Genomic DNA, 25158 nt, shown 5'->3' with positions numbered 1-25158 from the left:
CATGTTTCAGCACTTGGACAGCTCCCAGGTCATTGCTGCACTTCCTGTGTCTGTTCCTGTCTGAGAGTTTTGGCTTCTTAAGTCAAGCTGATTGCATTCATGTTCCATGACATTTCAGAAATAGGGAATTCCTGATTAGGGATTAGGTAGGGTTAGCTAGGCAGTGGTGAGAACATTCCAAACAGAAAGGAGATCCTAATAATTATAATGATGGGTTGGCAGGAAGTCTTTTTACTGAGCGAATAAAAGAACAATCAGTATAAGATTAAAGGAATATGACACTGCAAGTCCAAGACATTTTATTGGATGGTTGGGGAAGGTTTGGGGTGGTTAGAGACAATGTTTCTGCAGGTGCCTACCTGTTTGATTGGAAATCCCCCTATGTGGACGACTGATGTAGTTTAAACAGCAGACGAGTTTCCCTAACTGAGGGGTCTTCATGAACCCAGAACCTCAGCTCTAGCTGCACACAGAGTGGGGAATCAGAGAAAGAAGTTTTGTCAATAAATATGCCTTATTAGCAGCAGATGAAGTATCTATGGATTACAGGGATAATGATAGTGGCTCTTAATCTTTGTATTTAGAATGATATATGTTTTTTAATATTTATTTGGCTGCACGAGGTCTTATTGCAGCATGAGGGATCTTTTTGTTGCAGCATACAGGCTTAGTTGCCCCGTGGCATGTGGGCTTTTAATTCCCCAACCAGGAATTGAACCTTCATTCCCTGCATTGGAAGACGAACTCTCCCCCACTGGCCTACCAAGGAAGTCCCTATTATTTTTAACTAAGCAAGGCTTCCCTTGTGGGTCAACTGGCAAAGAATCCGCCTGCAATGTAGGAGACCTGGGTTCGATCCCTGGGTTGGGAAGATTCCCTGAAGAAGGGAAAGGCTACCCACTCCAGTATTCTGGCCTGGAGAATTCCATAGACTGTATAGTCCATGGGGTCGCAAAGAGACACGACTGAGCAACTTTCACTTCACATTGGTCATCAGCATTCCAGCTGCAGGAAGAATAGGACCTTCAATCCTGAAGGAGGAATCCAGGCAGCACACCTTCCATGTTATGGGCTAAGCCTGGAAAAGTCAGTTTGAAAAAGGGGCTGAAAAATTGTCCAGCACATTGTCTGAGATCATTCAGGACCCTATAACAAATGACTATGGACTTGGTTTCACCAACAATGTGCTTTTCACCATTCTGGAGGTTGCAAGTTTTAAGAATATATTACCAACTTATATTAATATATTAACCGTGGTAGTTTTATTATTTAATAGAATACTACTGACATAAATCTAGGGAATTCCCTGGTAGCACAGTCGGTAAAAAATCTCTCTGCAGTGCAGGAAACCTGGGTTCGATTCTTGGGTCAGGAAGATCCCCTGGAGAAGGAAATGGCAACTCCAGTATTCTTGCCTGGAAAACCCTATGGACAAAAGAGCCTGGCAGACTACAGTCCATGCGGCCACAAGAGTTAGACACAACTTAGTGATTAAATCACCACCACCACAACATAAATCAATATATTAATATTACTAATAAATAAACTATCATTAAAACAATAAGTTTACTATATAGTGGCCTATAGATTTGCTAGTGTGTTAATAAATAATAGCTAATAATGTTATTACTGTTTTATTGGCAAATCTACGTCTCAGGCATCAGATCAGATCAGATCAGTTGCTCAGTCGTGTCCGACTCTTTGCGACCCCATGAATTGCAGCACGCCAGGCCTCCCTGTCCATCACCAACTCCCGGAGTTCACCCAGACTCACGTCCATCGAGTCAGTGATGCCATCCAGCCATCTCATCCTCTGCCATCCCCTTCTCCTCCTGCCCCCAATCCCTCCCAGCATCAGAGTCTTTTCCAATGAGTCAACTCTTCGCATGAGGTGGCCAAAGTACTGGAGTTTCAGCTTTAGCATCATTCCTTCCAAAGAACACCCAGGGCTGATCTCCTTCAGAATGGACTGGTTGGATCTCCTTGCAGTCCAAGGGACTCTGAAGAGTATTCTCCAACACCACAGTTCAAAAGCATCAATTCTTTGGCGCTCAGCCTTCTTCACAGTCCAACTCTCACATCTATACATGACCACAGGAAAAACCATAGCCTTGACTAGACGAACCTTTGTTGGCAAAGTAATGTCTCTGCTTTTGAACATGCTATCTAGGTTGGTCATAACTTTCCTTCCAAGGAGTAAGCGTCTTTTAATTTCATAGCTGCAGTCACCAACTGTAGTGATTTTGGAGCCCAGAAAAATTAAGTCTGACACTGTTTCCACTGTTTCCCCATCTATTTGCCATGAAGTGGTGGGACCGGATGCCATGATCTTCGTTTTCTGAATGTTGAGCTTTAAGCCAACTTTTTCACTCTCCACTTTCACTTTCATCAAGAGGCTTTTGAGTTCCTCTTCACTTTCTGCCATAAGGGTGGTGTCATCTGCATATCTGAGGTTATTGATATTTCTCCCAGCAATCTTGATTCCAGCTTGTGTTTCTTCCAGTCCAGCATTTCTCATGATGTACTCTGCATATAAGTTAAATAAACAGGGTGACAATATACAGCCTTGACAGACTCCTTTTCCTATTTGGAACCAGTCTGTTGTTCCATGTCCAGTTCTAACTGTTGCTTCCTGATCTGCATACAAATTTCTCAAGAGGCAGATCAGGTGGTCATAGTGCTGAATATACTGAATTTTCGCCCTTATTTTTTTTTAGGCCATGCCACGCGGCATGTGGGCCCCAGTCCCCCGACCAGGAGTCGAACCTGTGCCCCCTGCAGTGGCAGCGGGGAGTCCACTACACCACCACTCGATTTTCTCCTTTAGTGAAGAAATTTGTGCATGCGCCTGAGTTGCTCCAAGAGCAGGCGTGTGCGACTGGAATATGAGGACGTCCTCTGAGGCAGGAGGTATCTCAATCCTGAAGAGACACCGCCCGCCCATAGAGGGTGCTGTGACTCAACTCGGCTGCCTCCAGGGGACAGAGACGCAGGATCGCGCCCGGAGCCTTCTGGGACTTGTAGTTCATGGCCTTGTGGTGCGCAAGCGCACTGCCGAATCCATCGTGAGCGCGCGTCCCCAGGCGACAACGGCGGTGTGAGTTAACTGGGGTCGCCGATGGGGGGCGCGGGCAGGCCGGGTGCTGACGGGTCCCCGGGTCGCGCTGCACTGAGCGCCTCCTCCGCGGCGGGACTCGGGTAGACTAGGCTTGCGCTGTGGGTTATCTTCGCCCACACCTGGGACCGCAGCACCCACGCATCTTTCATCCGGGCCGCGCAGACAGGATGTGGCCCCCGAGCCTGGCCCCCGCGCCTGTGCGGGTAGTTAGGCTATCAGGGGTCGGGATGGGGTCTGGGGAGGGGTCCCTAGCGGGAGGGATGGCCTGGACTGTTACCCTTGGGTTTGCTCCACCTGTCACACTGCAGGCGCAAAGAAGAGTCAGAGAAGTCGGGCAGCTTGCACCTGCCCTGTGAAACAGTCCAGCACCTACTCTGTGAAAATACCCCTGCACGACAGGTCCGTGGGGGCAAACTGTGCTGTGAGGTAAATGGAGCTCTCAGAGGCCTAATGTTACAGTACAAGGATATGGAGTAAACCGAACGTCCAGACTCCTGCATGTAGACTCACTGGGCGCTTGGGCAAACCCAGGGAGGAGGTCTGACCTCGGGTGGTTCATCCCCCTTGGAGGGGTGATACTGGGCAGTGTCTGAGGCCGTCTGTGGTTGTCAGGACCTGGGGGCTCCTGGCATGGAGGGGATGAAACCAGGGATGCTGCTCCACACCCCACAATGCCCAGGACGCCCCTCAGAGAACGATCCAGCCCCAGTGTAGGTGTCAAGGAGGAAAGACCCTGGCTTAGCCTTAGCATTGTGATTCCAGTGAGACGCTATCAAGGGTCTACTCCACTGGTACCCAGACACCCCTGCTCAGGAATGAGGTCGCAGCAGAACATTCTGCCAATGCCTCCTGTTCCCTGGGATGGATTGCATTTTTCCCTGCCAGGAAGCCCTCATCAGCCCTTTCTTGTGGAGAAAGGACAGAGTTTCAGTGGTTTGAACCCTGAAAGGGAAGACCCTGAGGCAGGTGCCAGAGGCCTAGGTAAATGAGGGCCAAACGGGGTCACTGACATCAACCACAAGGGAGGGGGAATCCCTTGAACCACGGAAGGGTGGGAGTGGATTGGTTGAAAGAGCTTGAAAGGGATAGGGGGTCCTGAACTCATTACCATCAGATGCAATTTAAAGTCCCAAGAGCAGATAGATCAAGATGTCACAGGGCTCTGGTCCCCCTGAAGCCTCCAGGGGACGGTCCTTTCTGCCTCTTCCAGCCTCCTGTGGTGGCCGTCAGTCCTTGGTGTCTCTTAGCTTGTGGCTGCATCACTCCAGTCTCTGCCTCTTTTGTCCCATGGCCTTCTCCCTGTGTGTTTCTCTTTAAAAAAATTTTTTTTTAATTTTTCTGGCTGTACTAGGTCTTAATTGAAGCATTCAATATCTTTAATTGCACATGTGGGATCTAGTTCCCTGACTTGGGATCAAACCCAGGCCCCCTGCATTGGAAGTGTGGAGTCTTAGACACTGGATCACCAGGGAAGTCACATGTCTATTTTTTCCCCATTAAAAACTTTTATTTATTTATTTTTGTCTGAGCTGGGTCTTCATTGCTATGCATGGGCTTTCTCTAGTTGTGGTGAGTGGTGGTATGCAGGCTTCTTATTGTGGTGACTTCTCTTGTGAAGCATGGGCTCTAGGGTGAGTGGGCTTCAGCAGTTGTGGCACACAGGCGCAGTTGCTCTGAGGCATGTGGGATCCTCCTGGACTGGGGATGGAACCTATGTTCCCTGCATTGGCAGGCAGACTTCCAACCACTGGACCACCAGGGAAGTTTCAGCATTTAAACTCTCAGTTGTGGCATGTGGGATCTAGTTCCCTGACCAGGGATTGAACCTGGACCCCTGCATTGGGAGCACAGAGTCTTAATCACCAGACCACTGGGAAGTCTGTGTGTCTTTTTTAAAGACACCAGTCATATTGCATTAGGACACTCTCTACCCCAGTATGACCTCAGTTCAGTGCAGTTCAGTTGTTCAGTCGTGTCCAACTCTTTGTGACCCCATGGACTGCAGCATGCCAGGCCTCCCTGTCCATCACCAGCTCCCGGAGCTGACTCAAACTCATGTCCATTGAGTCAGTGATGCCATCCAACCATCTCATCCTCTGTTGTCCCATTCTCCTTTCACCTTCAATCATTCCCAGCATCAAGGTCTTTTCAAATGAGTCAGTTCTTTGCATCAGGTGGCCAAAGGATTGGAGTTTCAGCTTCAGCATCAGTCCTTCCAATGAGTATTCAGGACTGATTTCCTTTAGGATGGACTGATTGGTTCTCCTTCTTGTCCAAGGGATTCTCAAGAGTCTTCTCCAGCACCACAGTTCAAAAGCATCAATTCTTTGGCACTCAGCTTTCTTTATAGTCCAACTCTCACATCCATACATGACTACTGGAAAAACCAAAGCTTTGACTAGATGGACCTTTGTTGGCAAAATAATGTCTCTGCTTTTTAATATGCTGTCTAAATTGATCATAACTTTTCTTCCAAGAAACAAGCATCTTTTAATTTCTTGGCTGTAGTCACCATCTACAGTGATTTTTGCTAAGTCACTTCAGTCGTGTCCGACTCTGTGCGACCCCATAGATGGCAGCCCACCAGGCTCCCCCGTCCCTGGGATTATCCAGGCAAGGACACTGGAGTAGGCTGCCATTTCCTTCTCCAATGCATGAAAGTGAAAAGTGAAAGGGAAGTCACTCAGTCGTGTCTGACTCTTCGTGACCCCTGGACTGCAGCCTACCAGGCTCCTCCGTCCATGGGATTTTCCAGGCAAGAGTACTGGAGTGGGGTGCCATCGCCTTCTCCACAGTGATTTTGGAGCCCCCCAAAATAAAGTCTGTCACTGTTTCCATTGTTTACCCATCTATTTGCCATGAAGTGATGGGATCTGATGCCATGATCTTAGTTTTCTGAATGTTGAGCTTTAAGCAACTTTTTCACTCTCCTCTTTCACTTTCATCAAGAGGCTCTTTATTTCTTCTTCGCTTTCAGCCATAAGGGTGGTGTCATCTGCATATCTGAAGTTATTGGAATGTCTCCAAGCAATCTTGATTCCAGTTTGTGCTTCATCCAGCCCAGCATTTCTCGTGATGTACTCTGCATAAAAGTTAAATATGTAGGGTGACAATATACAGCCTTGATATACTCCTTTCCCAATTTGGAACCAGTCTGTTGTTTTATGTCCAGTTCTAACTGTTGCTTCTTGACCTGCATACAGATTTCTCAGGAGTCAGGTCAGGTGGTCTTGTTTTCCCATCTCTTTCAGAATTTTCCACAGTTTGTTGTGATCCACACAGTCAAAGGCTTTGGCATAGTTAATGAAGCAGAAGTAGATGTTTTTCTGGAACTTGCTTTTTTGATGATCCAGCGGATGTTAGCAATTTGATCTCTGGTTCCTCTGCCTTTTCTAAGTCCAACTTGAACATCTGGAAGTTCATGGTTCATGTACTGTTGAAGCCTGGCTTGGAGAATTTTGAGCATTACTTTGCTAGCGTGTGCTGCTGCTAAGTCGCTTCAGTCGTGTCCGACTCTGTGCGACCCCATAGATGGCAGCCCACCAGGCTCCCCCATCCCTGGGATTCTCCAGACAAGAATATTGGAGTGGGTTGCCATTTTCTTCTCCAATGCATGAAAGTGAAAAGTGAAAGTGAAGTCGCTCGGTCGTGTCCGACTCTTAGTGACCCCATGGACTGCAGCCTACCAGGCTCCTCCATCCATGGGATTTTCCAGGCAAGAGTACTGGAATGGGGTGTCATTGCTAGCATGTGAGATCAGTGCAATTTTGCAGTAGTTTGAGCATTCTTTGGGATTGGAATAAAAACTGATCTTTTCCAGTCCTGTGACCACTGTTGAGTTTTCCAAATTTGCTGGCATATTGAGTGCAGCACTTTAACAGCATCATCTTTTAGAATTTGAAATAGCTCAACTGGGATTCCATCACCTCCACTAGCTTTGTTCATAGTGACGCTTCCTAAGGCCCACTTGACTTTGCATTCTAGGATGTCTGGCTTTAGGTGGGTGATCACACCACTGGTTATCTGGGTCATGAAGATCTTTTTTGTATAGTTTTTCTGTGTATTGTTGCCACCTCTTTTTAGTATCTTCTGCTTCTGTTAGGTCCATACCATGTCTGTCCTTTATTGTGCCCATCTTTGTATGAAATGTTCCCTTGGTATCTCTGATTTTCTTGGAGAGATCTATAGTCTTTGCTATTCTCTTGTTTTCCTCTATTTCTTTGCACTGATCACTGAGGAAGGCTTTCTTATCTCTCCTTGCTATTCGTTGGAACTCTGCATTCAAATGGGTATATCTTTCCTTTTCTCCTTTGCCTTTTACTTCCCTTTTTTCAACAGCTACTTGTAAGGCCTTCTCAGACAGCCATTTTGCCTTTTTGCATTTCTTTTTCTTGGGGATGGTCTTGATCCTTGCCTCCTGTACAATGTCACGAACCTCCGTCCATAGTTCTTCAGGCACTCTATCTATCAGATCGAATCCCTTGAATCTATTTGTCACTTCCACTGTAAAATCGTAAGGGATTTGATTTAGGTCATACCTGAATGGTCTAGTGGTTTTCTCTACTTTCTTCAATTTAAGTCTGAATTTGGCAATAAGGAGTTCATGATCAGAGCCACAGTCAGCCTGCAGTCTTGTTTTTGCTGACTGTATAGAGCTTCTCCATCTTTGGCTGCAAAGAATATAATCAATCTGATTTCGGTGTATGACCTCATCTTAACTAATCACCTCTGCAAAGATCCTATCTATAGATAAGGTCGCATTCACAGCTACTGGGGGTCAAGACTTAGAGGACATGATTCAGCCCACGCCAGTCTTATCATGAGCAGGTGTTTCCCCAGGTTAAGTATTGTGTGTCCCAGGGGGCACCCATCAGCAGATGTTTCCCCAGGGTAAAGTATCATGTGTCCCATCACCTGACACAACCATGAGGCGTGGCTCAGCATGGCATCCTGCACCCATAGCTCCCACCCCCCACGTGGAGGGGGTCAGAGCCAGCTCTCAGGAAAAGAATTTGCATCACATCCCCTCTGGTCCCTAATGGATCTTGTGAAAGCTGCCACAATTTTTAGATTTTTAAACTTTTCTATTTTTAAAACTTGTACTGATTTACTTACTTATTTGGGCTGCGGTGAGTCTTCATTGCTGTATGCGGGCTGTCTCTAGTTGTGGCGCACAGGCTTTTCATTGCGGTGGCTTCTCTTGTTGTGGCGCGTGGGCTGTGGAGCACGGGCCTCAGTAGTTGTGGTAGTTGTTTTTCACAGTGGCTACACCATTTTCCATTCCCACTAGCAATGTGTGAGAGTCTCCCATCCTTGGCGATACTCATTACTATCTTTTTAAATTTATTTTTTAATTGGAGTATGTGTATGCATGCTAAGTCACTTCAGTCCTGTCTGACTTTTTGTGACCCTATGGATCATAGCTCGCCAGGCTCCTCTGCCCCTGGGATTCTCCAGGCAAGAAGAAATGGGTTACCATGCCTTCCTCCAGGGGATTTTTCCGACCCAGGTATGGAAACCATGTCTCTTACGTCTCTTGCAGGAAGGAAGGACCCTCACTTGGAGCCTTTGTGGGGGATGGGTCCTGCCATACCTAAATCTCAGACTTCTCACCTCCCTGGAAGAAAATAAATTTGTGCTGTTTTAAGCATCCCAATTGTGTAGTCATTTGTCATAGCACCCTGGGATGCTAGTACAGAGTGTTTCACAGTAGAACTTGTGTGCCTCTAAGACCTGGTATCTTCTGGTATCTTCATCCAGAAAATGGAGCCACTGAGACTTCCCTGGTGATCCAGTGGTTAGGATTCTGAGTTTTCACTGCAGGGGGCACCGTTTTGATCCCTGGTCAGGGAACTCGGATCCCACACACTGTGTGCCACACAGCACGGCCAAGAAAACAAATAAAACCCACAGAAAATGGAGCCATTAAGACCCCTGGCTTGTCCTGGTGAAACTGATTGGTGTCATTTCAGGGGGGCTCTGTAGAACTCCGGTACCACTGAAAGATAATGTTTCAGTGCAGAGAAGAATTCAGCAAGAGCAAAGTGATAGATAAGTGATTTATTAGAATAGGTTGCTTATGAGGCTTACAAGTAGGCACATGAGAAATGCTGTGAGAACTTAGTGGGCTTCAGTTTTAAAATGGGGAGGGGAAGAAGACTTTCTTTGTCTTTCTTGAGTAGACATCATGCTTCCATCATCAGCATCTATTCCTCCAGGTTGAGCAGGGGAGTTTTCTTGTCCCTGTGTGGTCAAGCTAGGTCCACAAATGATTGTTTTTCCATGTGTTCAGAGAGCATGTTGTAGGGATCATTAATTTACTGAGCTCACTGGGCAGAATGTGGGGCTCATGCCACCATTGTTTTATCGTTTGGGGGTATGTCTCATGCTCCTGGTTACATGGTTTTGTTGTCAAGAAGGCCTACTTGGTTTAGTAGCTAAACTGAAAAGTTGTTGCTGAACCATGTAAAGACACCGGGATCCCTGGCCTCCAGAGGAGAAGAATTCAATCCAGGGCCAGAGGCGAGGCTTGATTATTCACAGCTTTTGTGTAATAAAGTTTTATTAAAGTATAAAGAAGATAGAGAAAGCTTCTGACATAGACATCAGAAGTGGGTAGAAAGAGTACCCGCTTGCTAGTGTTAGCAATGGAGTTATATACTCTCCAATGAATCCAAAGAATGTCTGGAGGTTGTAAATACCTCATCAGACCTACTCCCATAATTTACATTTTAAGATAACAGAATTAGCCAGAAGGTTTAATCCAGAGACTGTCCTCAGGCAGGATACATAATCCTAAGGAATGTAGAGGGAAAAAAGTTTGTCCTTTCTTCCTCCTTGAGAATTCCAGACCCCTCTCTTCTTGGGGACTCCTAGACTTCTTATCAACCTGCCTAGGAAATGACTCTCTCAAAACAAACCTGCTTTCTTGAGTAATCACTAACCTACAGGGGTCTTCCATGTTTTTGTACTTCCAATCCCCTAGTGGGATTAATATTTGATCACCTACTTTGTCCCTTCATTCTGTTCACATCACTGGCTTCCATGACTCTCCTCTGTGTTGTATGTGTGACCTCAAGTGGTGGAGAGGACTCTGGGGTCTGGGACAGGCCAGATCCAGTCTTCACTCTGCATTTTTCCTCTCCCAGCCCTGCCTGCCCAGGAACCTGCTTTTGCCCAGGAGGGAGGACAGAATGGCTGCTGAGTGCCTGCTCCCCTGGCCCCAGGTGAGTGGGACTTCCTCTCCCCTGAAAGGCACCCAGCGTGTCCAGAGGGACACACCTGTCAGACATGGAGCACCCTTGCCTTTTGGGAAAGGAGGAGAATTTGTCATGAGTGTCTGGGTGTAGGCATTCAGGTGGCTCTTATGTATGAGGAGGAGGTCCCTTATCCCTTCAGGAGGACTGTGCCTCCTTCCTGGGCTCCAAGCATCTCTGAAGACCCCGAAGTTTCTCCCATAGAGCAGGGAGGGGTGCCCCAAGGTGCCATCCTCTTTAAAATGCACACATATGTATTTTTTTAAATTGTGGTGAAATAGGGCAGGGAAGCCTGGCATGCTGCAGTCCATGGAATGGCAAAGAGTCGGACATGACTGAGCAACTAACACCTTCACTTTACTTTCTCTGGACATTGGTTGGTGGTGGGGGGGCGTTCTTGAGCTGATCCATCGTGATATTTTAGGAGGTGGTGACCTTCAAGGATGTGGCCGTGGACTTCTCCATGGAGGAGTGGGAGCTGCTGGACCCTGGTCAGAGGAAGCTCTACAGAGATGTGATGCTAGAGACCTGTGGGAACCTGGCCTCTGTGGGTAAGACCAGCTGGTCCTTCTGTGTCCGTCAAGTCATGTTTGTTTAGCATCTACTGCACGTCAAGAACTATGCTAGGAAGTAGGGATTTACTGGTAAATGAGACATGCATGGTTCCTGCGCTTGTGATGTCTCCTGTAGGGCAAATGGTCTGATTCTTTCAGTATATGGCAGCCCGTGCCACTGTAGAAATGTAGTTGAGGTGTTGATAACATCTCTTGTTTCACTAGTGCCACCTGGAAAGCCCTTAAAAATTTTATGGACATTTTAATAGGTATAAAGTGGTATCCACTGTGGTTTTGATTTGTGTTTTCCTAATGACTAGTGATATTGAGTATCTCTTCATGTGTTTACTGGGCCATTTGTATCTCTGAAGAAGTGTATGATCATTTTTTAAATTAGGAAAATACAATCTTTAGCTTGGTCTTTGTGTTACCTCTCCCATGTCTCTTTCAGAAGCCTTGAGGAACCAGAGAACCAATTCAGGCTTTGAGGATGGCACCATATGCCTAGCATCAGCCTCTCAAGTTACCACTTTTTCTCTGTGGACGGCATATTCACTCTTTCAACCAGTGGTATCTTTCCACCTGGAGCAAGGAGAAGCCATGTGGATGGCAGGGAAAGGAACTCTGCGAGCTTCATATTCAGGTGCGAAGCAGGCAGATATGGCCCACTGGGATGGGGACAGTGTCTGGGGGCTCCTGGTCATAGGTCCCTCCACAGAGACCCTAATTGTCTAAGGAGAAGGCTGAGGTGCTTGGCTGTTTCTTCCCATTGTGCCTTTAGTTTATCTCCCAGCAACCTTCTGCCATGAACCAACTTCCACTAACCCTCTAGGTGCAGAGAAAAACATCCCTTTTCCTTCTGGAAGCAATTCTACCTGTGTTTCCTGTTTCATCTCTTCCCTCTCTGCTTTATTGATAATTTTTTCCCTCTTCCATTCTTTTTTTTCTCCTCACTCTTATTTTTTTTTAAAATTATTGGAGTCTAGTTTATGTATAATATTTTGTGTTAGCTTCAGGTGTACAGCAAAGTATTTCAGTTATACATGTACATGTATCTATTCTTTTTCAGATTCATTTCCCATATAGGTTATTATAGAATATTGAGTAGTGTTCCCTGTGCTATACAGTAGGTCTTTGTTAGTTATCTATTTTATATGTAGTATTGTATATATGTCAATCCCAATCTCCCAATTTATCCTCCTCCACCCCTTTTCCCCCATAACCATAAGTTTGTTGTTTACATCTGTGACTCTATTTGTTTTGTAAATAATTTCATTTCTACCACTTTTTTTTAGATTTCACATAAGAGCAATATCATATTTTTGTCCTTCTCTGACTTACTTCACTCAGTATGACAATCTTCAGGTTCATCTACATGGCTACAAATGGCATTATTTCATCCATTTTTATGGCTGAGTGATATTCCAGTGTATATATGTACAGCATCTTTATCTATTCATCTGTCAATGAACAATTTAGGTTGTTTGTATGTCTTGGCTATTGTGAATAGTGCTGCTGTGAATATTGGGGTGCATGTATCTTTTCAAACTATGGTTTTCTCCAGGTGTATGCCCAGGAGTGGGATTGCTGGGTCATATGGTAGCTCTATTTTCAGTTGTTTAAGGAACCTCCTTACTGTTCTCCATAGTGAAGTGAAGTGAAGTCGCTCAGTTGTGTCTGACTCTTTGCGACCCCATGGACTGTAGCTTACAAGGCTCCTCTGTCCATGGAATTTTCCAGGCAAGAGTACTGGAGTGGGTTGCCATTTCCTTCTCCAGGGGATCTTCCCGACCCAGGGATCGAACCTGGGTCTCCCGCATTGCAGGCAGACACTTTACTGTCTGAGCCACCAGGGAAGCCCTGTTTTCCATAGTAGATGCACCGGTTTACATTCCCACCAACAGTGTAGGAGGGTTCCCATTTCTTCACACCCTCTCCAGCATTTATTATCTGTAGATTTTTGATGATGGCCATTCTGACTGAGCTTGTATCTCATCATAGTTTTGATTTGCATTTCTCTAATAATTAGTGATGTTGAGCATAATTTTTTTTGGGGGGGTACATGCTGCACAACTTGCAAGATCTTAGCTCCCTGACTAGAGACTGTACCCAGGCCTTTGGCAGTGAGAGCATTAAGTCCCAACCATTGAACTGCCAGAGAATTCACAATGTTGAGCATCTTTTCATGTGCTTTTTGCCATATGTCTCTCTTATTTCCTCTGCAATCTTATTCTCTCCCCTTTCTTTCCACATTTACTTTTTGCTCCACCAGTATTCTGATCCATCTTTCCTTCACCTTGCCTTCCTCCATGTTAAAAGCTGATGTTTGAACATGAATCCACAGGTCCTTTGTATATGTTGGAAATGCTTTTTTTGTTGTTGTTGAAAATAATTTTGTCCTGCTTTTCTTTCTTCCCCCTGCCCCCCACCCAACCTTCAATTTATTTCAGATTGGGAGACTAAACTGAGAAGCCAACAGTCAGTTTACAAGAAGGTGGTTTTGGAGGAAGAACCACTTGGGGGTATGAATATTACAAAGCTCCCCAGAGAGGACTGGGGTTATACTGAATCTGAGGGGAACTGTGAAGACTTCCAGAGGCTTTTGAGGCAAATGGGGTACCCCCAGATAGTAGCATTTTCTCAAGAGAAGCCTATTGACTGGTATGAATTTGGGGAAAACTGTAACCTGAGTTCAGAACTTGTTTTATCACGAGATTCTATAGGAAGACATTTTTATGACTATGACTTAGCTATTGCGAGTTTGGTATCTGATCCATTCTTAAACCATCATCAGATGGGATATCCAGACCAGAGACCTGGTGAAAGTATTAAATGTGGAAAAGATCTCAGCCAAAACATTCACCTTATTCCACATGAAAGAACTCAAATGGGAGAGAGAATTTCTGCATATGCAGAAAGTGGGAAATCATTTAATCATGGTATGGCAATTACCATACAAAACAGAATCAATACAGTGGAGAAACCCTATGAATGTCACCAGTGTGGGAAAGTATTTAACCGGAGGCATTCCCTGAGTGAGCATCAGAGAATCCACACAGGAGAGAGACCATTTGAGTGTCAGGAATGTGGGAGAGCCTTTACACACAGCTCAACCCTCACTCGGCATTTGAGAACTCATACTGGAGAAAAGCCTTATGCATGCCATGAATGTGGGAAAGCCTTCAACAGGATTTCATCTCTTACCCAACATCAGAGGATCCACACAGGGGAAAAGCCCTATCAATGTGAAGACTGTGGGAAATCCTTCTGCCAGAGTTCTTACCTGATCCTGCACAAGAGAACGCACACAGGCGAGAAGCCCTATGAGTGTAATAAATGTGGAAAAGCCTTCAGTGACCGTTCATCTCTCAACCAACATGAACGGACTCACACTGGCAAGAACCCCTATGAGTGTAATCAGTGTGGAAGGGCCTTCAGCCAGAGGTCTTCCCTGGTTCGGCATGAGAGAACCCACACTGGAGAGAAGCCATATCTCTGTAGTGAATGTGGGAAAGCCTTCAGCCAGAGCTCCTCCCTTATCACACACCAGAAAACTCACAATAGTCAGAAAACCTATAAAATAATTGATTGTGGGAAAGCTTTCTACCAGAGCTGCCACCTTGTTGGATTTTAGAGCTTGCTTGCTGCCTTGTGATGTACTGTTTAGCACTCTACCCTGTGGGTGTGTTCAGACTTTGCCCCTCTTAGGTACTGTTTCTGAAGTAGACTTAGTCCTCATTCTTGAATTAAAGCACTGAAGTCCAGATCTGAGAAGGGACCTTATAAGAGGGAGAAATTGCCATTGAACTATGTCCAACAAGTGCCACCCTCTTGGAAAAGATCAGTAAATGGATTGGGAATTTGCTGAGAATTACCATATTGATTTAGTTGTTCAAACAAGGGATATTCTGTTTCAACTTTTTGTTTCAATAATCTGTTTTAATATTTTGCTTAATCATTTTGCCTTTCTTGGTCACTTAGCTAGGTCCTGACTTGTCTCACACACTACTATAGCAATGCAGAGTGTATGTTAAGATAGAAAATGCTACCATAATTGAAAAGGACACATGTACCTCAATGTTCATTGCAGCACTATTTACAATAACTAAGACATGGAACTCACCTAGATGTCCATCAACAGATGAATGGATAAAGAAGTTGTGCTACATATACACAATGGAATATTACTCAGCCATAAAAAGGAACACATTTGACTCAGTTCTAATAAGGTGGATCAACCTAGGGCCTATTATACAGAGTGAAGTAAGTCAGAAAAACAAATATCATATATTAATACATATATATGCAATCTAGAAAAATGGTACTGATGAACCTATCTTCAGGACAACAATAGAGACACAGACATAGAAACAGATTTTGGACATATGAGTGGAAGGAGAGGGTGGGACGAATTGAGAGAGTAGCATTGAAACATATACATTACCATATGTAAAATTAGATAGTCAGCGGGAATTTACTATATGATGTAGGGAGCTCAAATCCAGTGCTCTATGACAACCTAGAGGGGTGGGATGGGGTGGGGGGTGGGGGGTGGGAAGAAGGTTCAAGAGGGAGGGGACATATGTACACATATGGGTGATCCATATTGATATGAGGCAGAAGCCAACACAATAATGTAAAGCAATTATCCTCCAATTTAAAATAAATTTAAATAAAAATTAATATTCAAGTAAAAAGAAATACTTTGGTTGTAAGGTGAAAGGAAAGAATGCAAAGTAGTATGTGTAATTCTATCCAGTGAAGTCAAAATGTTACATACAAGGGAAAAGGGTAGACAGTGACTGGAGAAAAGAATTGAGTTTTATTTGTTAGGGTCGTCTGATTATGTGTGATTTCCTGCCTTTGCCATTTCATTTTGATTGCTAGCATCATTTTGACAATAAGAAAAAAACAAACGACTCCAAGGGTTACTGAGTTTCAGTGATCAGTTGGAGGGGGACTATGGATACCAAGATGTCGAGGATACAATGAAGTAGGTCTTGGGACATGGAGGTGAAGTGACCTTTGCTGGCCTGGGGGGAAACTGTGAGATCTAGTTGCCAGAGTGTGGATATGCATCACCCTCATCATTAACATTTATTGGGTCCTTACTATATTCCCAGCACCACTCGAACTCCTGTATGTGTTCTCTCATTTTATCTTCTCAAAAACAGCATGAGAGTAACTTTTCATATCTTCATATTAAAAAAAGGAGAAACAAAAATAAGGTACCCTACCCAAACTCACCCAACTAGCAAGTAGTGGGATCTGGATTTGAACTTGAGCTGGCTATACTAGGCCAGTGTCATATTTGAAAGAAGGAACACAAGGGAGCTATCTTTTCCCAAATTGTCCCTTAAAAAAAAAAAATCACTGAAATGTCATGTGACTCTTCCCCTTTCCCTGGAACTAGCAAGGGAGGCTATGAAGGAGATCTCCAGTCAACTCTTCTCCCACCTAAGTTGGACCTGATCATGTGAATATTATTGCCTATCCCTGCAAGGAGAGATAAGAAAGCCTTCCTCAGCGATCAATGCAAAGAAATAGAGGAAAACAACAGAATGGGAAAGACTAGAGATGTCTTCAAGAAAATTAGAGATACCAAGGGAACATTTCATGCAAAGATGGGCTCGATAAAGGACAGAAATGGTATGGACCTAACAAAAGCAGAAGACAGTAAGAAGAGGTGACAAGAATACACAGAAGAACTGTACAAAAAGATCTTGATTCCAGCTTGTGCTTCTTCCAGCCCAGCGTTTCTCATGATGTACTCTGCATATAAATTACAAAAGCAGGGTGACAATATACAGCCTTGACATTCTCCTTTTCCTATTTGGAATCAATCTGTTGTTTAATGTCCAGGTCTAACCGTTGCTTCCTGACCTGCATACAGATTTCTCAGGAGGCAGGTCAGGTGGTCTTGTATTCACATCTCTTTCAGAATTTTCCACAGTTTGTTGTGATCCACACAGTCAAAGGCTTTGGCATAGTCAATAAAGCACAAATAGATGTTTTTCTGGAACTCTCTTGCTTTTTTGATGATCCAGCGGATGTTGGCAATTTGATCTCTGGTTCCTCTGCTTTTTCTAAAACCAGCTTGAACATCTGGAAGTTCACAGTTCACGTATTACTGAAGCCTGGCTTGGAGAATTTTGAGCATTACTTTACTAGCGTGTGAGATGAGTGCAATTGTATGGTAGTTTGAGCATTCTTTGGCATTGCCTTTCTTTGGGATTGGAATGAAAACTGATCTTTTCCAGTCCTGTGGCCACTGCTGTTTTCCAAATTTGCTGGCATGTTGAGTGCAGCACTTTCACAGCATCATCTTTTAGGATTTGAAATAGCTCAACTGGAATTCCATCACCTCCGTAATGCTTCCTAAGACCCACTTGACTTCACATTCCAGGATGTCTGGCTCTAGGTGAGTGATCATACCATCATGATTATCTGGGTTGTGAAGATCTTTTTTATTTTTTTGGACAGTCCTTCTGTGTATTCTTGCCACCTCTTCTTAATATCTTCTGCTTCTATTAGGTCCATACCATGTCTGTCCTTTATTGTGCCCATCTTTGCATGAAATATTCCCTTGGTATCTCTAATTTTCTTGAAGAGATCTATAGTCTTTCCCATTCTATTGTTTTCCTCTATTTCTTTGCACTGATCACTGAGGAAGGCTTTCTTATCTCTCCTTGCTATTTGGAACTCTGCATTCAAATGGGTATGTCTTTCCTTTTCTCCTTTGCTTTTCACTTTTCTTCTTTTCACAGCTATTTGTAAGGCCTCCTCAGACCGCCATTTTGCTTTTTTGCATTTCTTTTTCTTGGGTATGGTCTTGATCCCTGTCTCCTGTACAATGTCACGAACCTCTGTCCATAGTTCATCAGGCACTCTGTCTATCAGATCCAGTCCCTTACATCTATTTGTCACTTCCACTGTATAATCATATAGGATTTGATTTAGGTCATACCTGAATTGTGTAGTGGTTTTCCCTACTTTCTTCAATTTAAGTCTGAATTTGGCAATAAGGAGCTCATAATCTGAGCCACAGTCAGCTCCCGGTCTTGTTTTTGCTGACTGTATAGAGCTTCTCCATCTTTGGCTGCAAAGAATATAATCAATCTGATTTAAATGTTGGTCATCTGGTGATGCCCATGTATAGAGTCTTCTCTTGTGTTGTTGGAAGAGGGTGTTTAATATGACCAGTGCATTCTCTTGGCAAAATTCTATTAACATTTGCCCTGCTTCATTCTGTACTCCAAGGCCAACTTTGCCTGTTACCCTAGGTGTTTCTTGACTTCCTACTTTTGCATTCCAGTCCCCTATAATGACAAGGACATCTTTTTGGGGTGTTAGTTCTAAAAGGTCTTGTAGGTCTTCATAGAACCATTCAACTTCAGCTTCTTTAGCGTTACTGGTCAGGGCATAGACTTGGATTACCGTGATATTGAATGCTTTGCCTTGGAAATGAACAGAGATCATTCTGCGTTTTTGAGATTGCATCCAAGTACTGCATTTCGGACTCTTTTGTTGACTGTGATGGCTACTCCATTTCTTCTACGGGATTCTTGCTCACAGTAGTAGATATAATGGTCGTCTGAGTTAAATTCACCCATTCCAGTCCATTTTAATTCGCTGATTCCTAAAATGTCAACGTTCACTCTTGCCATCTCTTGTTTTACCACTGTGAATTTGCCTTGATTCATGGATTCCAGGTTCCTATGCATATTGCTGTTTACAACATTGAACCTTGCTTCTATCACCAGTCACATCCACAACTGGGTGTTGTTTTTGCTTTGGCTCCCTCTCTTCATTCTTTCTGGAGTTATTTCTCCACTGCTCTCCAGTAGCATATTGGGCACCTATCAACATGGGGAGTTCATCTTTCAGCATCCTATCTTTTTCCCTGTTCATACCGTTCAGCAAGAATACTGAAGTGGTTTGCCATTCCCTTCTCCAGTGGACCACATTTTGTCAGAACTCTCCACCATGACCCATCCATCTCGGGTGGCCCTACACGGCATGGCTTAGTTTCATTGAGTTAGACAAGGCTGTGGTCCATGTGATTAGATTGGTTAGTTTTCTGTGATTGTGGTTTCAGTCTGTCTGCCCTCTGATGCCCTCTCTTAGCGCCTACCATCTTACTGGGGTTTTTCTTACCTGGGACGTGGTTTATCTCTTCATGCTGCTCCAGCAAAGCGCAGCCACTGCTCCTTGCCTTGGATGTGGGGTATCTCCTCACGGCCACCACTACTGACCTTGGACGTGGGGTATCTCCTCTCAGCTGCTTGCTGCTCCAGCACCGCGCAGCTACTGCTTGCCGCTCCATATATATGTAGGTATACATATATCCCCTCATTCTTGAACATCCCTCCCACTCCCAATGCCCCTCTCCCCATGTCTACTCCTTTGAATTTCCAAAACTTATTGAGGCATGCTGTGTGCCTTACTATGTGGCCAACTTGTAGAAGTATTTAATAGATCTTGAGGAGCTATATTCAGTTTTTATTATTTGGATCCTGGCATCTTTATTACATCAACCTTGTTAATCAATGTTTCTCAAATTTCCTGTCAGGAGGTTCAGATTTAATAAGTGATAGTTGGAGCCCAGTAATGTGTATTTTTAACTAGCACACCAGTTGGTTTCACTGATGCTCCTTCTTTTTTAGAGACACTTAGAGAAATACTGCTTATCCTTAATTATCCTCAGATTGTTGATTCAAAGATCAGGAGCTCAAGATAATTAACTTACTGTGACCTATTGCTATTGTGCTTAATTTCCCTCGGTATTTATTTTCTGTTGTTTTTCTTCTTTTTCATCTTGTTTTTTGATTTTTTGTTTGTTTGTTTGTTTTCTTTTACTTGGGGTAAATAATTCATGACAGGTCTTCACTGTGAATTATACCCTTTATCATGTTGAAGTGATCTCTTTGCTTTAATCAATAGCACCCCCAGCCCCGCTTTTTAGACAAAATTAATGTTAATTTTTCACTTCCTTTAATTTCCACTTTTAAAATACCATGTCCTTCAATTTTAGCATAAAATTGTAATTTGTTCTAAAATTCTTCTCTTAGTGGATATATTTATGCCAATCATTGCTATAATAGATGTTTTTGGCTTTAATTCTCCTAATATGTTTTGTCATTTCCCTTATTCTGACACTTTTTTTTTTCCTTTCTTTTACTCTGTTGTCTGTACTGCTGGATTTCTTTCTTTTCTGATCATTTATTATAATTGCTTTCATTTCTTTTGGCACTTTAAAAAATTGAACTAAACATTATAACTCATATATTATAATTTATCAACATGAAGCAGTTTTTGAGAAGAATATAAAAGTCAAGTTGCAGCATATGTATAATATAATGACTTTTAAAAAAGTATTTGGCTGCACTGGGTTTTAATTGCAGCATGAGGGATCTCTGATCTTCATTGTGACATACAGGCTCTTTAGTTGTGGCATGTGAACTCTTATTTGCAGCCTGTGGAACTGTAGTTCCCCAACCAGGAATTGAACCCAGGCCTCCTCAATTGGGAGTGCAGAGTCTTAGCCACTGGACCACCAAGGAAGTTCAGTATAATGGTATTTTAATGAAATTTGAAAATGTTATATATAGTGAATGGATCTATGTGTATGGCATGGCAATAATAAACACCAAATTTGTGATGATGATTTTTCCTGGGAAGAATCAGAGTGTAATTGGGTCTAGGAGGTAATACACAGGGCATCTGAACTCTATCTGCAATGTTTTCTTTCTTTCAAGAAAGCTGATAGAAGGAGTTCCCTGGTGGTCCAGTGGTTAGAACTCTGTGCTTTCACTGCCAAGGGCTGGGATTCAGTCCCTAGTCAGAGAACTAATATCTTGCAAGTTACAGGGTTTGGCAAAAAAAAAAAAAATCTAATAGAATATGTGGTAAGTGTGTAGGATTTAATAGAGCTTAACAGGAGATACATAAGCATTCAAAACATTATTCCCTGCCTATTCTGTATGATTCCATGCTCAATTGTGTCTGACTCTTTGCGACCCCATGGACTGTGGCCCACCAGGCTCCTCTGTCCATGGGATTCTTCAGGCAAGAATACTGGAGTGGGTTGCCACTTCCTTCTCCACTGTATTACTGAAATTTTTCAGAATAGCTTTTAAATGCTCCCCCTTCCCCCTATGTTGTAGTTATTATTAATATGTGCCTTCATGAGGAAGGCAGAAATCAACTATGGATACTTACGGTTTGGGATAAAATTTCTAGTCAGAACATCATCTCTGCAAAAAGTGCTACATTTCAAAAACAAATATGCAAAGATGTTCTCTGCACACTGGTCCCATGACTCAGAGGTACTGTCACGTTAGCAGAGCCACGTTGAAGGAGCACATGGAAGGTTCAAAAATACCTCAGGAAAGATAAACTTGGAAGAGGAGTTATTTGTGCCACTTACTAAGCTACTGTCTCTCCTTCAGACCCATTCTATGACTTACTTGTTGCTGCTGTAACAAATTACCACATAGTTAGTGACTTAAAACAGCCAGTTTATTCTTATCACAGTTCTGGAGGTCAGAAGTCCAAATTCAAAGCGCCAGCAGGGCTGATCCCTCCAGAGGCTCCAGGGGAGCACTGGCTCCTGCATTTTCCAGCTTCTAGAGGCACCGCATCCCTGGCTCATGGCCGGCCCTTCCCTCCATCCTCACAGTCAGCCGCACATCATCTCCAGTCTCTCTCTGCCTCTGACCCTCTCCCTCCCTCTTATAAAGACCCTATAATGACACTGGTGCCCCTGGGGAATCCAGGGTCATCCCCGTCTCAGGGGCCTTAACCTAATCTTTCCTGCAAATTTACAACCTAACATGACATTCACAAGTCCTAGTAGTTAGGATGTGGACATTGTTGGGGACCTTTATCCTGCTGGTTGCACCTACCCTTCAATGAAAGAGGAGAGTGAAAAAAGCTGGTTCAAAACTCAACATTCAAAAAGTAAGATCATAGCATCCGGTCCCATCACTTCATGGCATTAAATGGGGAAACAATGAAAACAGTGACAGACTTTATTTTCTTGGACTCCAAAATCAGTGCAGATGGTGACTGTAGCCACAAAATTAAGATGCTTGCTCCTTGAAAGGAAACCTATGATAAACCTAGACAGCATATAAAAAAGCAGAGACATCACTTTGCAGACCAAAATCCTTATAGTCAAAGCTATGGTTTTTCCAGTAGTCATGTACATACGTGAGAGTTGGACCATAAAGAAGGCTGAGTGCCAAAGAACTGATGCTTTCGAATTGTGGTGCTAAAGAAGGCCCTTGCGAGTTCCTTGGACTGCAAGAAGATCAAACCAGTCTATCCTAAAGCAAATCAAGCTTGAATATTCATTGGAAGGACAGATGCTGAAGCTGAAGCTCTAATACTTTGGCTACCTGATGAGAAGAGCTGACTCACTGGAAAAGACCCTGATGCTGGGAAAGATTGAGGCAGGGGAGAAAGGGAAGACAGAGGATGAGATGGTTGGATGGTATCACCAACTCAATGGATATGAGTCTGAGTAAACTCTGGGAGATAGTGAAGGACAGGGAAGCCTGGCATGCTGCAGTGCATGGGGTCGCAGAGTCAGACACAACTTAGCTGAACACCAAGAGCCCTTCAATTCTTAGCTTTGTGATGTGGGTGGAAATGCTGCAAAGCTGGTTCTGCTTTGCCAGCAGCTTCTGCCAACTGGAGGGAGGGTGGAAGGCTGGAGAGGGGAGAGGGATTTGTCTGCACTGCCCCTTTCACTTCTTGTGTGTTTGAGGAATAATACCTCAGCGTGGCCTGAATATAGCTTGCATCATCTCTAATTTTCCTCAGATAACCACACCTGTTATTTTTCTCTCTTGTGACAATGGGTGTTTTGTGAAGCATTCAGAAGACAGCCTCATTTTTTACCTTAACATGAAATGACATATTCTTTATGTGTGATGCTCACAGAATACATCTCTGAATATGTTATGGCAAACAGGAGTGCTTGAGGAGGGTCATGCCATCACCCATTCTTAAGTGTGTGCATGCTCAGTCATGTCTGACTCTTTGTGACCCGTGGACTGTAGCCCACCAGGCCCTTTTGTCCATGGGATTCTCTAGGTAAGAATACTGGAGTGGGTAGCCATTCCCTTCTCCAGGGGATCTTCCCCACCCAGGGATAGAAGCTGTGTCTCTTGCATTGACAAGATTCTTTACCACTTGAGCCCATTGGGAGGTAGGCTTCTAAATTCATGCCTATTTACTGAAACTCAGCATGCATCATTAATCCATATTTTTAAAAGTATATATTTGTAATAGTTTATAAATTCAGTATTTTTGCCTTGAAGCTTTTTTATGTTAATTTTCTTAACACTCATTTTTATGAAAGCATCTAAAACCTTTTTGAAAACCCTATAAAAAGGAATTTTAATTGTATTTATCTTTTGGCCATGCTGAGACTTACAGGATTTTTAGTTCTTCAACCAGGGAATGAATATGGGCCGGTGGCAATGAGAGTGCAGTCCTAACCACTGGGCTTCCAGGGAATTCCCTAAAAAGGAATTTTAAAAATTCTGTCTGTAAATTAAATGACAAGCAATATCAGAGTTTGGACATACACTTAACATCTAATGAGAGAATGTTTCTGAAAGAAGCAGGCATATTAAATGCATTAGATGTTTAGCACCCATCTAGTAAGGGTATTTAGAGTTTTCAGGTCCATCACAAATTTATAGAAGTATTTTTTATTGCTGGTTTATATTAGTTAAGGTAGGAATTCAATTGCCTCAGGGATATCATAGCCTTAAAAAACCTTTTAAAAAAATATTGTGGCAAAAACCACGTGGGTTTCCCCAGTGGCTCAGCAATAAAGAATAAGCCTGCAATGCAGGAGACAAGGGTTTGATCCCTGGGTCAGGAAGAGCCCCTGGAGGAATAAATGACAACCCACTTCAGTATTCTTGCAGGGAAAATCCCATGGACAGAGGAGCCTGGTCGGCTATAGTCCATAGGGTCACAAAGAGTTTGACAAGACTGAGCAACTGAGCATGCAGGAAGCAATACACACATAACATGAAATTTACCATCTTAACCATTTTAAAATGTCAGCTGCTAACAGAATTGCGTCTCACAGATAGTACATAAAGGTCCAAACAGAGCCAACCCTTCGCTCTTAAACACATGCGTTGTAAAGTTACTTGATGGATATTTATTGTAATTATTTATGGCTGCATTTAACAAACTTTTCATTCTGTTTGATGCTATTTACACTACTGTATAAAGGAAGCGAATGACAGGAAAAGTCCCACCAATAAATAAATAATCTTCATTTAATTGTGATTTACCTTAAGAATTATGTGATCATCCACTCTTCCTGAGAAGATTCAAAGGACAACGTGCTTTTTCGATGGCTCTGATACTTAAGGGTCGCCAAGAGGCTAGGAATGAAAAGTGTTTCTAATGATTAAAAAAAAAAAATGTGGTATTAAGTACATTCACACTATTATATAATACCAGACCCTTTTCATTTTCAAAATTCTCTGGGGATACTCTAAAAACCCCATCAGACATAAATTTCCCTGCAGTGCAAAATGTACAGCTGAGAACTGTGATGTCTCACACCTGCGGATATGCTGAGATCAGTCCTGCACGGAGATGGGGCCTGGAAGTCTGACCTTCCACGGGGGATAGTGCCTGGGTTGCTGACCTCAAGGCCCAATAGTGAAGACAAGGATGAAGGGCGGGGCCTCCGCGTGTCAAAAGTCACACGTCAAAATCAAGCAAGACCCCCACTTGCAGAGTGTGATGTTATTTTACACTGAGCGTCTTTGTTCTTAAGTTAAAGGCATGTTTCCACGGTGACCTTAATCCCTACCCCACTTCCGGCCCCAGAGATCACCAGACTCCCTCCTCACCCACGCTGTCCAGTCCTCTCTAGTCCCGGTTCCGGACAGGGACGCCCCTTGTGAAAACTGAGTCAGGACTTCGGGTCCAGGAGGAGGACTTGGGAGGACCCGCCGGCACAGGAGCGAGCTCTGCTCAGAGCTCCGGGATAGTGGACGGTATCCCTAAGCCTAATCACTCTATAAATCAGAGGGCGGGAAAAATCGGAGGCGTTCGGGCGGGGCCGGAGAATTGTCCAATCAGGGGCACAAGGAGGCGGGTCTCGGGAAACCTTCCAGTCAGGAGCCCCGGCAGTAAAAATGTTAGAAGATTGCCCAATCAGACCGGTGAGGTGTGAAGCATCTCC

General features: G+C 43.8%; 1 protein-coding gene and 1 long non-coding RNA gene across 9 annotated transcripts; one reads left to right on the top strand and one right to left on the bottom strand.

Moving 5' to 3' along the window:
• Positions 1–2885: 2885 nt before the first annotated feature.
• Positions 2886–14883, top strand: ZNF554 (zinc finger protein 554). 6 transcript variants are annotated; one of them, XM_086410252.1, is made up of 6 exons: positions 2886–3097; positions 3427–3544; positions 10267–10344; positions 10799–10925; positions 11380–11571; positions 13379–14883. In XM_086410252.1, exons 1-6 carry the CDS (start codon positions 2886–2888, stop codon positions 14560–14562), a joined length of 1911 nt encoding a protein of 636 aa, XP_086266378.1. In that variant the 3' UTR covers positions 14563–14883. The 6 variants fall into 6 exon arrangements, with proteins under 6 accessions (XP_086266378.1, XP_086266384.1, XP_086266382.1 ...); XM_086410258.1 differs by having other exon boundaries at positions 3013–3097; positions 11383–11571; XM_086410256.1 differs by lacking the exon at positions 3427–3544 and having other exon boundaries at positions 3019–3097.
• Positions 14884–23200: 8317 nt separating this feature from the next.
• LOC147368859 (uncharacterized) lies at positions 23201–25015 on the bottom strand. Of its 3 annotated transcripts, none has more exons than XR_015166870.1 (3): positions 24824–25014; positions 24254–24365; positions 23201–23460 (listed from the first exon to the last, which is right to left on the bottom strand). It is a non-coding gene; the product is annotated as an uncharacterized LOC147368859 (long non-coding RNA). The 3 variants fall into 3 exon arrangements; XR_015166868.1 differs by having other exon boundaries at positions 24254–24346; positions 24824–25013; XR_015166869.1 differs by lacking the exon at positions 23201–23460 and having other exon boundaries at positions 24103–24365; positions 24824–25015.
• Between the last annotated feature and the right edge of the window lie 143 nt (positions 25016–25158).

This window comes from Bos grunniens, chromosome 7 (genome assembly GCF_055505025.1).
Source record: "Bos grunniens cultivar Pamir isolate PY7600 chromosome 7, Bosgru_T2T1.0, whole genome shotgun sequence".
NCBI classification, from domain to species: Eukaryota; Metazoa; Chordata; class Mammalia; order Artiodactyla; family Bovidae; genus Bos; species Bos grunniens.
Note: the sequence above shows the minus strand (reverse complement) of the source record. Positions and strands in the feature narration are given on the sequence as shown.

Bases quoted from the DNA above. Each gene is read 5' to 3' on its own strand.
- ZNF554 (XM_086410252.1), top strand. From the start codon at position 2,886: ATGAGGACGTCCTCTGAGGCAGGAGGTATCTCAATCCTGAAGAGACAC. The intron at 3,545-10,266 runs GTAAATGGAGCT...TTCCTCTCCCAG, and splicing joins GGGGCAAACTGTGCTGTGAG to CCCTGCCTGCCCAGGAACCT. The intron at 10,345-10,798 runs GTGAGTGGGACT...GTGATATTTTAG, and splicing joins GCCTGCTCCCCTGGCCCCAG to GAGGTGGTGACCTTCAAGGA.